This window comes from Gopherus evgoodei, chromosome 7 (assembly GCF_007399415.2).
Source record: "Gopherus evgoodei ecotype Sinaloan lineage chromosome 7, rGopEvg1_v1.p, whole genome shotgun sequence".
NCBI classification, from domain to species: Eukaryota; Metazoa; Chordata; order Testudines; family Testudinidae; genus Gopherus; species Gopherus evgoodei.
The window spans coordinates 6309660-6321815 of NC_044328.1; the positions used below are offsets into that span (position 1 = coordinate 6309660).

Consider the following 12156-nt stretch of genomic DNA (forward strand, 5'->3'; position numbering starts at 1 on the left):
ACATGTAGAAAATGGTTTGAGTCAAAGGGGAATTTTACCTTGGTCGGCGTTTGTAAAGTTTGAAAAGATGCTCAATGTGATGCGCCGGAACATCAGAAAATTCCTTTTTAAAGCCACGTTCCAGAATCTAGCAGGGAAAAAACCACAGCAAAACATCCGCATGCACATATCCTAGAAATATAGACTAATGATGAGGCATGCTAAAAGGTGCTAGGTGGAGTTGGGCTATTTCATAGATTGCCCCTCTCAGAGATGAGAATCGACCATGTCTGCTGTGCTTTTTAAAACACAGAGAAGTGTCTACAAAAAGTGAGACTAGCAGGTTAAGTGTAGACAGTGGTCTTGGCACTTTGCAAGAGACACAGTCCTTGCCCAAGAAACTTGCTAAGGCCTGATCCTGATCTAGCCAAGGACTTAAGCATCTGAGTATTCCCACTGACTTCAGTGTTTCATCAGTCTGTATGGAACTACTCATGTGCTTACGTGTGCTACTGAACTGGGGCCTAAATACTGTATATTATGGAGGAAGCGCTGAAGCCATTTTTATTTTTTCTGCAATTGCATCTGCTTGAACATATGACTAGGACTCTTACTTTGTCTTCAGCTGCTAAGTTGTCATAGGTCTCTCTGTAAGCATCAACTTGCGCTCGTGCAACCTGGACCGCCTCTGCAGTACTCAGCTGTAACAAAACCAGATGGATTTCAGGAACAGAACTAAAAGTAAACACAGGTGTTGGAATGCTATTCAGACATATTACACATGCTGGAGAGACGTCTTTTCTCAGCTTAAGATACAACAATTGAGTTAAATTCACCTCTGGTGTAACATGCTCCTAAGCAGACACCGCAGACAGCACTCAATGTGCCATGTGCCTGTCTGATCTCTAAACTGGATTCCTGCAAGGCTTTCTATATGGGGCTACCTGTAAAGACCACACAGAAGGGTCAGCAGGTGCAAAATTTAGCTACCCAACTGCTTAATGAGGTTGGTCATAAGAAGCACATAGTCAAGTGCTCTATAGACTGCAATGGCTTACTGTGCAATTCAGGGTACAATGTAATGTGTTGATAGTGGTCCCTAGGTACCGGAGAGTCTGCCTCTCTCTCTGAAATAGTATGACAGGTGAGATCAACTAGTGCAAGAGGTCCCTAGGTTTGCACGTCTGTAGAACTGGTCCAACAACAGATTAATAGGTGAGCTTCCAGGACAAAGCAGTCAGAATTTTCATTCTAGAACATTTGCAGTCCTGTATATACTTGTGTACAAGTTCAGAAACGTTCATTTTGAACTTCAGTCACCATGTTGGCTTATGCATGGCTTGTCAGTGGTGGGCAAACCCTGACAACTTCAGTTTCAAGAAATTAATTCAAATTTCTCCAAATTTACCACTTTCTTCTTTAAGAAAGACGGCAATATTAGATATCCTTTTGTGCAAGGTTCTTGTACCAAAGGCAGTATCAGTGCTACCACACAAATTACAGACTGCCACAGGATACTAAAATTGTGTATTTGACAGATAGTGGCATGCTTTCCTCAGGGTATGGAAATTTACACACAATTCCAGACAAGCTGGGAGAAGCGTATACCCAAGATGTGTCTTTATTATAGGGGTTGTCTGCCACCCTTATTAAAAAAAATAGATCAACGGCTGTGTAAATCATGGGGGAAATTATTTGTGGCAGCTTGGGCAACATTTTTATTTCTAAAAAGCAGGTTCCATATGAAAATGGTTGGAGACTTACAGTCCCAGTACTGGACTCACCTTCTCCTTCCGCTTCTTGTCAAGGAAGTGATTCAGTCCGGCTTCTCTTGTGCTCAGCTCTTCATCCAACAGCAAAGAGTAAAGGAGGTTGTTTATTTTGAGTTCCTCCTATGGAAAGATTGTAAGGAGAAAGATCAGGGCCGGAGCTTCCATTTAGGTGACCGAGGCGGTCGCCTAGGGCACTAGGATTGGGGGGGGCGGCATTTTGCCACCTTCGGCGGCAATTCGGCGGCGGATGGTCCTTCCGCGCTCCGGGTCTTTGGTGGCAATTCTGTGGCGGGTCCTTCACTCGCTCTGGGACCTGCCGCCAAAGTGCCCCGAAGACCGGGAGCCGCGGAAGGACCCTCCGCCACAGAATTGCCGCCAACGACCAGGAGCGCAGAAGGACCCCCCGCCTAGGGCGCCAAAAACCCTGGCGCCGCTCCTGAGAAAGATCAGCACTTTTGTGACTTGGAGATGGAGATAAGAAATCCAAGCTGTCTGCCTTACCTGGTATATGACCATCTCTGATTTAACTTTCCGCTCAAAGAGCTTGCTTACAGTGTCATCAAAAGTTTGTGTTGTTTCCTGAATGGAGGTTTGAAGTTTCTTCAGTTCGGTTTCTAGTGTCTGGGGGGAAGGGGAAAGAGGAGTAGTAAAGCTAAAAGAATGTGCATGTTTTTAAATCTGTGAGTGGGTGGTGAGATGCACAACTACTGAGCACTTTGGATAGGGACCGTCTTTGTGATGTTTGTAAGGTGCCACCCTGGTCCGTGACTGGTGCTCCTAGGTTCTACCGCAATACAAATAAATAAATAAATAAAATCGTACGGTGATGACCTGAAATAGAAAACAGACAATGGCTCATTTATGTACATTATTAGACCATTCCCCTTCAGAAGCCATGAATGCCAGCTTGACTATATTCTGCTCAGGCGGAAATCCAAGGTTTACAAAAAAACAAATTTTAGTCATGTTGGTCTGACAATATAGGGACTGTCTTGTGAGGTGCTGAGTTCCTTCTACTCCTGCTGAAGTTAACGGGAGCTGAGAATCAGACCCAAACCTAGTCATTTAAATCAAAACTTTAAAGTGTGTAGCAATAGGTTTTTTATTTTACTGTTTAAAAAGAGAGAGAACATGAAATAGCTTTGACCACTGATTGCAATGAAACTGAGGAGCCTAAAAATGGGACTCAGGAGCCTACATCACTTAGGCACTTGAAAATATTACCCAAAGATTAGTTTTTATTCCAGTTAGCAGTACTGAGCTGAGAAAGCTGTTTCAGAATTAACTAAGTCCTATATTGAACCATCGAATTCAGCTAAATTCTGGGGAGTCATTACCTTATTGATAGTATTACATACAGAAGGAGTCCAGATTTGTTTAAACCAGGCATGATGGGTATTGGAGTATGCAGCGCTTCATAGGATCAAGCCCTTTATTTCCACCATCACACAAAAGTTGTATTTGAGTAAAAAGTATCAAAAACAATGTTATAAGATAGTAGAAAAAGAAAAGATCTTTCAGCCAAAAGATCCCAACAAATGACACATCTGGAATGAGGGTGTGGCAAGGCTGACTGCTCTGCTGCCCAAATTCCTCTTTGAAGAATAAAAATTGTGAAATTATGTGCATCTGATATCCACATGCCCTGCAGCTCTGTTAATGGAATTCCAAACATCTCTCTGGAAATATTTGTACATTTGTGATGGAAAGCAGTAAAGCAGTTTAATTAGACTCAGAATGTGCTAGTTATCAGAGGGAAGTCTCATCTTTTCTGCTTTAAGTTGGGGCTTCTACAATGCCACAGGTAACTTTGTTAATTTTTAACACTTATTGGCATTTGTATCTTTTTTATTAAAATGAATCTCATTTTCCCCCCCTTAAGAAACCAAGAGGTCATATCAATAAATTCTGAGAAAGAGAAGAAACTGTGTTTAAGGACACAGAACAAAATCACCCCCTTTCTCATTTTATTTTACCTTTCTGTATTTTTCCCTTTCTTCATTCAGCTCCTTAACTTTTTTCTCATATTCCTTGAATACTTTCTTTTCTTCTTCATTCCAAAGGGTATCAGGTTTAGAAACAAAAGGAGGTGGGGGAATCTCCTGAAGATATCAAAACAGTCATACAATCCATGAGCAACATCAATTCTCCATTAAAGATCACCGAGGAAAAGAACCTACAGCACCAGTAACAAACCTCCCAAAGTTTATTCTGAGCTTCATCTTAGTAGCAGCTGGAAGAACTACACAAGCCTTGGGCCCAAAGAACGTATATCTCTGCTCCTCTGATTTGGCCCTATTTTATGTTCCTTGACTTCCTGGAGTAACACCAGTGTTGAACCCGCAGCATCTGCATGGGATGGAGCACTAACTTACACCTCCTAGCAGCACCAATGGTTATGGTGTGAGTGACATGGCTATTTTTGCTTTCATTCTCTCACAGAAAATCATCAGATACAGTAAAATACAAGTGAAATTTTACGGCAAGCTCAGTACTACTATTATTGCTACAAGATCCGTTTTTCCATTACAAATCCTTTAATTAACTCCTAAGCCAAGATGAACTTTCATTTCCTGAAAACACATCAGCTTTAGACAGGGTACTTGGGTCTCTTACCTTTTCACTCTAGAGCACCATTTTACTTTGACAGCAGATGTTTTCTCCCTGTATTATTGCATCAGGCTTCCTTTGCTGTAGAAGGTAGAGCGAAGCAGCCTCTCCTAAGATCAAGGCCAAAACCGTTTAAGAAATGGCCATTGAAGAAGTAATACCAAGTCAGGTATCTATATGTGCTACTCACTCTACAGCATTAGCACGTCACCTCTGAAGCAAATGAAGCCGACACACTAAATTCCTATGGTCACTGCTTAACTTGGGTCTCCTAGAATCATCTGATTTGAAAGAACAGGAGTACTTGTGGCACCTTAGAGACTAACAAATTTATTTCAGCATGAGCTTTCGTAAGCTACAGCTCACTTCTTCAGATGCACAGAATGGAACACACAGACAGGAGATATTTATACATACAGAGAACATGAAAAGATGAGAGTATGCATACCAACAGGAAGAGTCTAATCAATTGAGATGAGCTATTGTCAGCAGGGGAAAAAAAACCTTTTGAAGTGATAATTAAGATGACCCGTAGAAGGTGTGAGAAGAACTTAACATAGGGAAGTAGATTCAATTAGTGTAATGACCCAGCCATTCCCAGTCTCTGTTAAGGCCTGAGTTAATTGTGCTCAGGCCTTAACAGAGACTGGGAATGGCTGGGTCATTACACTAATTGAATCTACTTCCCTATGTTAAGTTCTTCTCACACCTTCTACGGGTCATCTTAATTATCACTTCAAAAGGTTTTTTTTCCCCTGCTGACAATAGCTCATCTCAATTGATTAGACTCTTCCTGTTGGTATGCATACTCTCATCTTTTCATATTCTCTGTATGTATAAATATCTCCTGTCTGTGTGTTCCATTCTGTGCATCTGAAGAAGTGAGCTGTAGCTCACGAAAGCCCATGCTGAAATAAATTTGTTAGTCTCTAAGGTGCCACAAGTACTCCTGTTCTTTTTGCGGATACAGACTAACACAGCTGCTACTCTGAAACCTGACTTGAAAGGGAACTATAGTGGATTGATCTTCCCATCCATTCTTCTGTACAGTAGCAGGATTGATTCAATGTCCCTAAATCATCCCTGTTAGCAAGGTGTAGTCTCACCTGGAATAGCTCCAATTATAAGAGTTCCACAACCTCTCGGGTTATCTTGTTCCATTGCTTAACTCCTTTAAAAATATTTGCATTGCTAGTGAAAATTCATATTTATACAAAAATATCAAAGGTTTCCTCTTTCAACACAATTCTTATGACAAAACATTTTCTCCGGAGTGGTGCTTAAGGCAAATTTTCACCATTTCTGTCCTTTAAAAATTCTTGGAATTCCAGTTAGAATTCAAAAATGGTGAATTTTATTCAGTTCTAATCACAACTGTTACTTTAAATTATATGACAGAAACAACTCACTATCTTCAAGATGTCTTCCTTTTTGATTTCTAGGACCCCACCCATCATATCATAAAGGGCACGTTGTCTTGCACTGTTCTGGAAAAGATAACAAATGAAAAGAAAATGCTGCAGAACAGGGTACTTGGATGGCTTAGGCCTTTCACTTCTACGGTGCCAATGAGAATCTGTGATATGTTGCCAGTGAATGAAATGCTGACCTATGTGAAATACATTAGCAATCTCAGTCTGATTTTTGGTGGACAGATGCCCATTTATCAAGCAACTATCAATACAATGGGCACCCTAGTTTTTTCAGAAGGGAGGTTCTTCTTAGATTGCTTGCTCTTTTCCATTCCATGTTAGGTGTGCATAGTCCCTGGAGATTTTTTTCCTCACTGGCATCGGCATCCAACAGATCCTGGTGAAGGCATCCCTACTGGTGCTTGGCCCACTGGAAAGTGGGCTATGCAGGTTCAATGACCTTTTTGGAATCCATGGGTTTTTCCCTCAATACTGGGTCTGCCTTTCAGATGCTTATTCTCGGTGGTGTCTGAGAGAAGGGCTCCTCTGTCACAGTGACCAGCACCCGACCCAGACTTCGGTACCGAGCCCAGTACCAATATTCAGGACTTGGTACTAGATGATGTGATCAGTGCAGAAGATGAGGGGGAAGGCCCCCGCCAGTGCAGACTTCTTCCTTCTCAAATGAAGCAGTTGGGGTTGAGCGGCTTCACGCCTCAGTGCAACTTCAGAGCTCACTAAGAGCTATTGTAAAGGGCAGCTCTGAACCTAGGGCTGGAAGTGGAGGTGCTTAAAGAATCCTCCCAGAGCCTGATAGGCATTTTGGCTGCAGTGGCCCTACCCCTCAATGAGACTGTTATGGGTCCAGTCAGAAACCAATAGCAGACCCCCATCCTCTCTGCCCCCCATTTCAAAAAGAGCAGAGAAAAAGTACTTCATTGCTGCCAAAGGGTATGAGTATCTATATTCCCACCTCCCTCATGGATCCCTTATGGTTGTAGTAGCCAATGAAAGAGACAGACAATGGCTGCAAGGTGCAGCCCCTAAGGCAAAGGATTCAAAGAAGATGGACCTGTCTGGTAGAAAGATTTATCCTACTAGGAGTTTACAGCTTGCATTTCCAACCAGCAGACCTTGCTAGGAAGGTACAACTATAACGTCTGGGACTCCCTGTCAAAATTCAAGGACTCACTGCCCCAGGAGTTCAGACAGGACTTCTGCCATCTTGTGGAGGAAGGGAGGGCTATAGCCAGGGCCCACCTCCAGGTGGCCCTAAACACAGCTGACATGGCTGGCAGAACTATGGCATCGGCGGTAGACATGCAAAGGTGCTCTTGGCTCTAATCCTTGGTTCTACCACCGGACATTCAGCTGTCCATTCAGGACCTCCCATTTGAGGTAACTTCCCTGTTCTCTGAACAGACAGATGCAAAGCTCCATGGCCTGAAGAACTCTAGGGCCACTCTCAAGTCTTTGTGCCTTTGTGCTCCAACACCTTTGAGGAAGCGCTTCAGACCTCAGCAACCAGTCAGCTTTCCGTCTCCGCCACCACGTCAGGACCTGTTTAAGAAATGAAGCAGGGATTTTAAGCACAGGCAACCGCCCCCATCCGCTTCAGCCTCTCTACTGGGCCCTCACAGACATCCAGCAGGCTCCAAGTACAACTTGTGAAGGGGTGCTCGAGGGCGTTATGTCAGTTCACCTACCAGATCCTGCCTCCTTTTTGTTTTCACACTGACTCTCCTACTTCAACCCAGCGTGGTCCCTCATCACCTTGGACCATTGGGTGCTGACTATGGTGGAGGAAGGTTATACCCTTCAGTTTTCTTCCACCCTCCCATCATTACTGTCCCTCTTCAGGGACCCTCCTCACGAGCAATTTCTAGTCCAGGAGGTGCAAGCCCTCCGAGGGGCCATGTAGGAAACTCCTCAGAACTTGAGAGGGAAAGGGTTTTCTCCCGTTATTTTCTAATCCTGAAGGCCAAAGGGAGTCTCCAACCCATCCTAGACCTGCACTGCTTCAACAATTATCTCAAGAAACTGAAGTTCCGCATGGTCTCCCTGGTCTCCATTATTCCCTCCCTGGATCCAGGGGACTGGTACTCTGCCCTCGACTTGAAAGATGCCTATTTCCACATATTCATTTTTCGGGGTCGTAGAAGGTTCCTCAGGTTCATTGTGAACCTGACTCACTACTTACTCACCGTCCTCCGCTTCGGCCTGTCAGCAGCCCCTCAGGTTTTCACAAAATGCATGGTAGTGGTGGAGGCTTCCTCAGAGGTCAGGGGTATGAATCTGCCCTTACTTCAATGATTGGCTGATCAAGTGCTGGTCCAAGGCCTATATGAGAGCCAGCATCTGCCTGATCCAAGCTATTTTCTGAGGCCTGGGGCTATTGATAAATGAGCAGAAGTCACCTCTTGTTCCCATTCAGAGGATAGAGTTTATTGGTGCAGTGCTTGATTCCACATGGGCCAGAGCCTTCCTCCCAGAGGCTCACTTCCAGACAATGTCATCTCTAATATAGCAGGTCAAGGCCCGGCCCATCACAACAGCTTATTTCTGCCTCAGGCTTTTAGGTCACATGCACATACGTGTTGTAGCACACGAGACCGCACCTCAGACCCCTTCTAGCTTGGCTGCCCTTGGTATACTCGCTGAGCCACCACCATTTGGACTTGGTGCTTACAGTTCCAGCCACGGTCCTTGCCTCCCTCGACTAGTGAAGGGATCCCCGATCAGTAGGCTTGGGCATTCTCATCATCAGTCTCCAAAAATGCAGTATCCCAAATCTCACATGCATCTGAGCTAGGTTGGGGGGCTCACATGGAGCACCTCAGGACTCTAGGTCTGTGGTCCCAGGAGGAGCTCTCCTTGCACATAAATGTCAGAGAGCTCAGAGTGTTTTTACCCTAGATTGCAGGCAAGATTGTGCAAGTTCTTATGGATAACACGGCAGCCATGTTTTACAACACCAGGCAGGGAGGTGCACGCTCTTCCCCACTCTGTTAAGAGGTTATTCGCTTGTGAGAATTCTGTGTGATGGATTCAATCCACCTTGAAGCTTCTCATCTTCTGGGAGCCCAGAACAATCTGACAAATCACCTAAGCAGATCTTTCTCCTCTCACCATGAGTGGTTCCTTTGCCCTGATATAGCCAGGATCATCTTTCATTGGTGAGGGACTCCCCTCATAGACATGTTCACAAATCAAGCAAAACAGGAAGAGACAATAGTTTTGCTCTCTGTCTGGGTGCAAAACCCAGGCTCACTCACAAAGCATCTGTTCTGTGCATTTCCTCCCATTCCTCTCGTGCATAAAGTCTTACTCGAAGTCAAGCGGGACAGAGCAAAGTTTATTCTCATAGCCCCAGCATGGCCACACCAGCCCTGGTTCAGCACATAATTGGACCTGTCAGTAGAGACCCCATTGCCACGCCCTCCCCTCCTAGACCTGATCTCACAAGATCACGGCCAGCTGCTCCACCCAAACCTCAAGGCCCTTCACCTGACCATGTGGAAGCCCCATGGTTGAACTGGCTGTTTGGAGCAAGTCCACCAGGTATTGCTAGGTAGTAGGAAAGGGTATGGATGATTTATCTTGCCAAGTGGAAGCGTTTTTCCGTGGAGTCATCCCAGCGAGGCCTCTCACCCACTAGGTCAACACTCCAGTCTGTGCTGGAGTATCTGCTTCATCTGAAACAACAGGGCCTAGCCACATCGTCGATTATGGTACACCTAGCAGTCATTTCCACCTTCCACCCTCTGGTGGACGGTAGGTCCGTCTTTTCATGAAATGTCCATACACTTCCTCAAGGGCTCAGAGAGACTTTACCCTCAAATTCGTGAACTCATTCCTCCGTGGGACCTAAACCTGGTCCTGTCAAGGCTCATGGGCCCTCCCTTTGAGTTGCTACCATTGTGCCCTTTGTTGTATCAATCATGGAAGGCCGGCTTCCTGGTAGCGTTACCTCAGCCAGGCGGGTCTCAGAGATCAGGGCCCTTACATCCGAACCCCTGTATACGGTGTTCTTTAAGGACAAGGTACAACTTTGCCTCCACTCCGCATTCCTCCCGAAGGTGGTTTTGCAGTTTCATAGTAATCAGGCTATTTTTCTGCCAGTTTTCTTCCCAGAACTGCGTAAGAATGTGGAGAAGCAGCATCTTCACATCTGGCCTTCTACATAGAAAGGACCATGCCATTCCGTAAATCCACACAGCATTCCGTGGCAGTAGCAGACAGGATGAAAGGCCTATTAGTTTCAGCCCAGAGAATTTTATCCTGGAACACTTCCTGCATTCGTACATGTTGTGATTAGGTGGATGTCTCATCACCTGCCATCTTGACTGCTCATTTCACGAGAGCTCAGGCTTCATCAACGGCATTTCTGGCCCAGGTCCTGATCTAGGACATTTGCAGGGTAATGACCTGGTCATCAATACATACCTTCTCTTCCCTCTATGCCATCACCCAGCAGGCTACAGATGATGCCAGATTTGGTAGGGCAGTGTTGCAAACCACATGTCCATGAACTCTGAATCCACCTCCTTGAGAGTCACTTAACGTGGAATGGACATGAGCAAGCACTCGAAGAAGAAAAAACGGCTACTGACCTTTCCATCATTTCTCTTTGAGATGTGTTGCTCATGTCCACTCCATGACCCACCCTCCTTTCCCTCGGTTGGAGTTAGCTGGCAAGAAGGAACTGAGAAGGTGCAGGGCTGGCTCGGCCCCTTATACCGGCACATGAGTGCACAGCACGAGAGGGTATTAGAGCCAGCCCAATAGATACCACTCCGGCAACTATGCACGCAGTGTGCACACACCTAATGTGGAATGGACATGAGCAATACATCTCGAAGAACAACAGTTACGGAAAGGTTAGTAACTGTTTTGTCAATGGAGGCACAGGCATGACCTACTTACTTACTCACTCTTATTAGGTGGTCAAGGTTTATTGTGAGGGAAGGTTCCACTATCACTGCCTATGTTATACCTATTCTGTGGCCAGATATTTCTTCAAGGCTGTCACAGATACATACTTTTTAAAGTCAGAAGGGACTATTGTGATCATCTAGTCTGACTCCTGCAAAATGCAGGCCAAAAAGCCTCACCCAAAAATATCTGTATCAAGCCCATAACTTTTGATTGAGCTAGAGCACATCTTTTAGAACACTATCCAGTCTTAAAATCTGTCAAGCTGACACCTTTCACCAACACTAAATATTTTTTTAAATAGCACCCCTAACTTAAACCTAAGATCTGATTTAGTTGGGGAGTGGTCCTACTTTGAGCAGGGGGTTGGACTAGATGACCTCCTGAGGTCCCTTCCAACCCTGATATTCTATGATTCTATGATCTCTATTTAGTTCTGATTTGTAAGGGATGGTGAAGGAACTGGACTGTAATATATTTAACTATAATTGCAATAATTCCCCAATGCTAAGTGAGTAGAATGTACCGATACAAAATTAACATTATTAAACAAAATTGAAGATATTTAGCAAGGAAAACACTGCTTCAACAAAAGTACCAGAGCAGCAAGTCGTCTTTCCATTTCAATCTTAGCCATCATCTCCGCTTTCGCTCTCTGCTGTGGGGTAAGGTATTTTTCTACTTTAATCTGTGAAGACAAAGAGAATAAGCTCAGGTTTTCCTCTGGGTAGGTTCTTTAACTGAACTGACAATGAATTTTTAGAAAAACATAATACGGGCTAGAGTGCTTATTTCTTTGTATCGCTGCTCTAAGTAATACTCCTCAAAATGTTCACTCCCTTGTGAATATACAGTACAGAATTCTCTGCTGATAGTCCAAAAGCCATGCTCTAAACTAAACACACAAGCTTTTTCCATTTTTCCTCCTGTAGATTGTGTTTTGTATGTTATGCATCTGGGTTTTGTGGTATTGGAATGGAGGGGACTGGAACTTCTCCCTCATCTAACTAATCTAAGGCCTGGTCTACACTACGCTGTTAAACCGATTTTAACAGCGTTAAATCGATTTAACGCTGCACCCGTCCACACTACACTGCTGTTTATATCAATTTAAAGGGCTCTTTAAATCGATTTCTGTACTCCTACAAAACGAGAGGAATAATGTTAAAATCGATATTACTATATCGGATTAGGGTTAGTGTGGACGCAAATTGATGCTATTGGCCTCATTATTTTACAGTAGCTACCCACAGTGCACCGCTCCAGAAATCGACACTAGCCTCGGACCATGGACGCATACCACCGAATTAATGTACCTAGTGTGGACGCGCACAATCGACTTTATAATATCAGTTTTATAAAATCGGTTTAAGCTAATTCGAATTTATCCTGTAGTGTAGACGTAGCCTAAAACCACACTACTATCATTACTCCCTTCCTTGTATCCT

General features: G+C 44.3%; 1 protein-coding gene across 8 annotated transcripts in view; it reads right to left on the reverse strand.

Annotated features, from left to right (window-relative positions):
* CFAP43 (cilia and flagella associated protein 43) overlaps window positions 1–12156 on the reverse strand; it is a 95446-nt gene that overhangs the window by 10460 nt on the left and 72830 nt on the right. For all 8 annotated transcript variants that reach the window (XM_030569104.1, XM_030569102.1, XM_030569103.1 and 5 more), the window contains 7 exons: window positions 11307–11396; window positions 5771–5848; window positions 3728–3853; window positions 2253–2372; window positions 1764–1871; window positions 594–680; window positions 39–127 (listed from right to left, as the gene is read on the reverse strand). In XM_030569104.1, the coding sequence (XP_030424964.1) occupies window positions 39–127; window positions 594–680; window positions 1764–1871; window positions 2253–2372; window positions 3728–3853; window positions 5771–5848; window positions 11307–11396 (698 nt within the window). The remainder of the gene's footprint in view (window positions 1–38; window positions 128–593; window positions 681–1763; window positions 1872–2252; window positions 2373–3727; window positions 3854–5770; window positions 5849–11306; window positions 11397–12156) is intronic.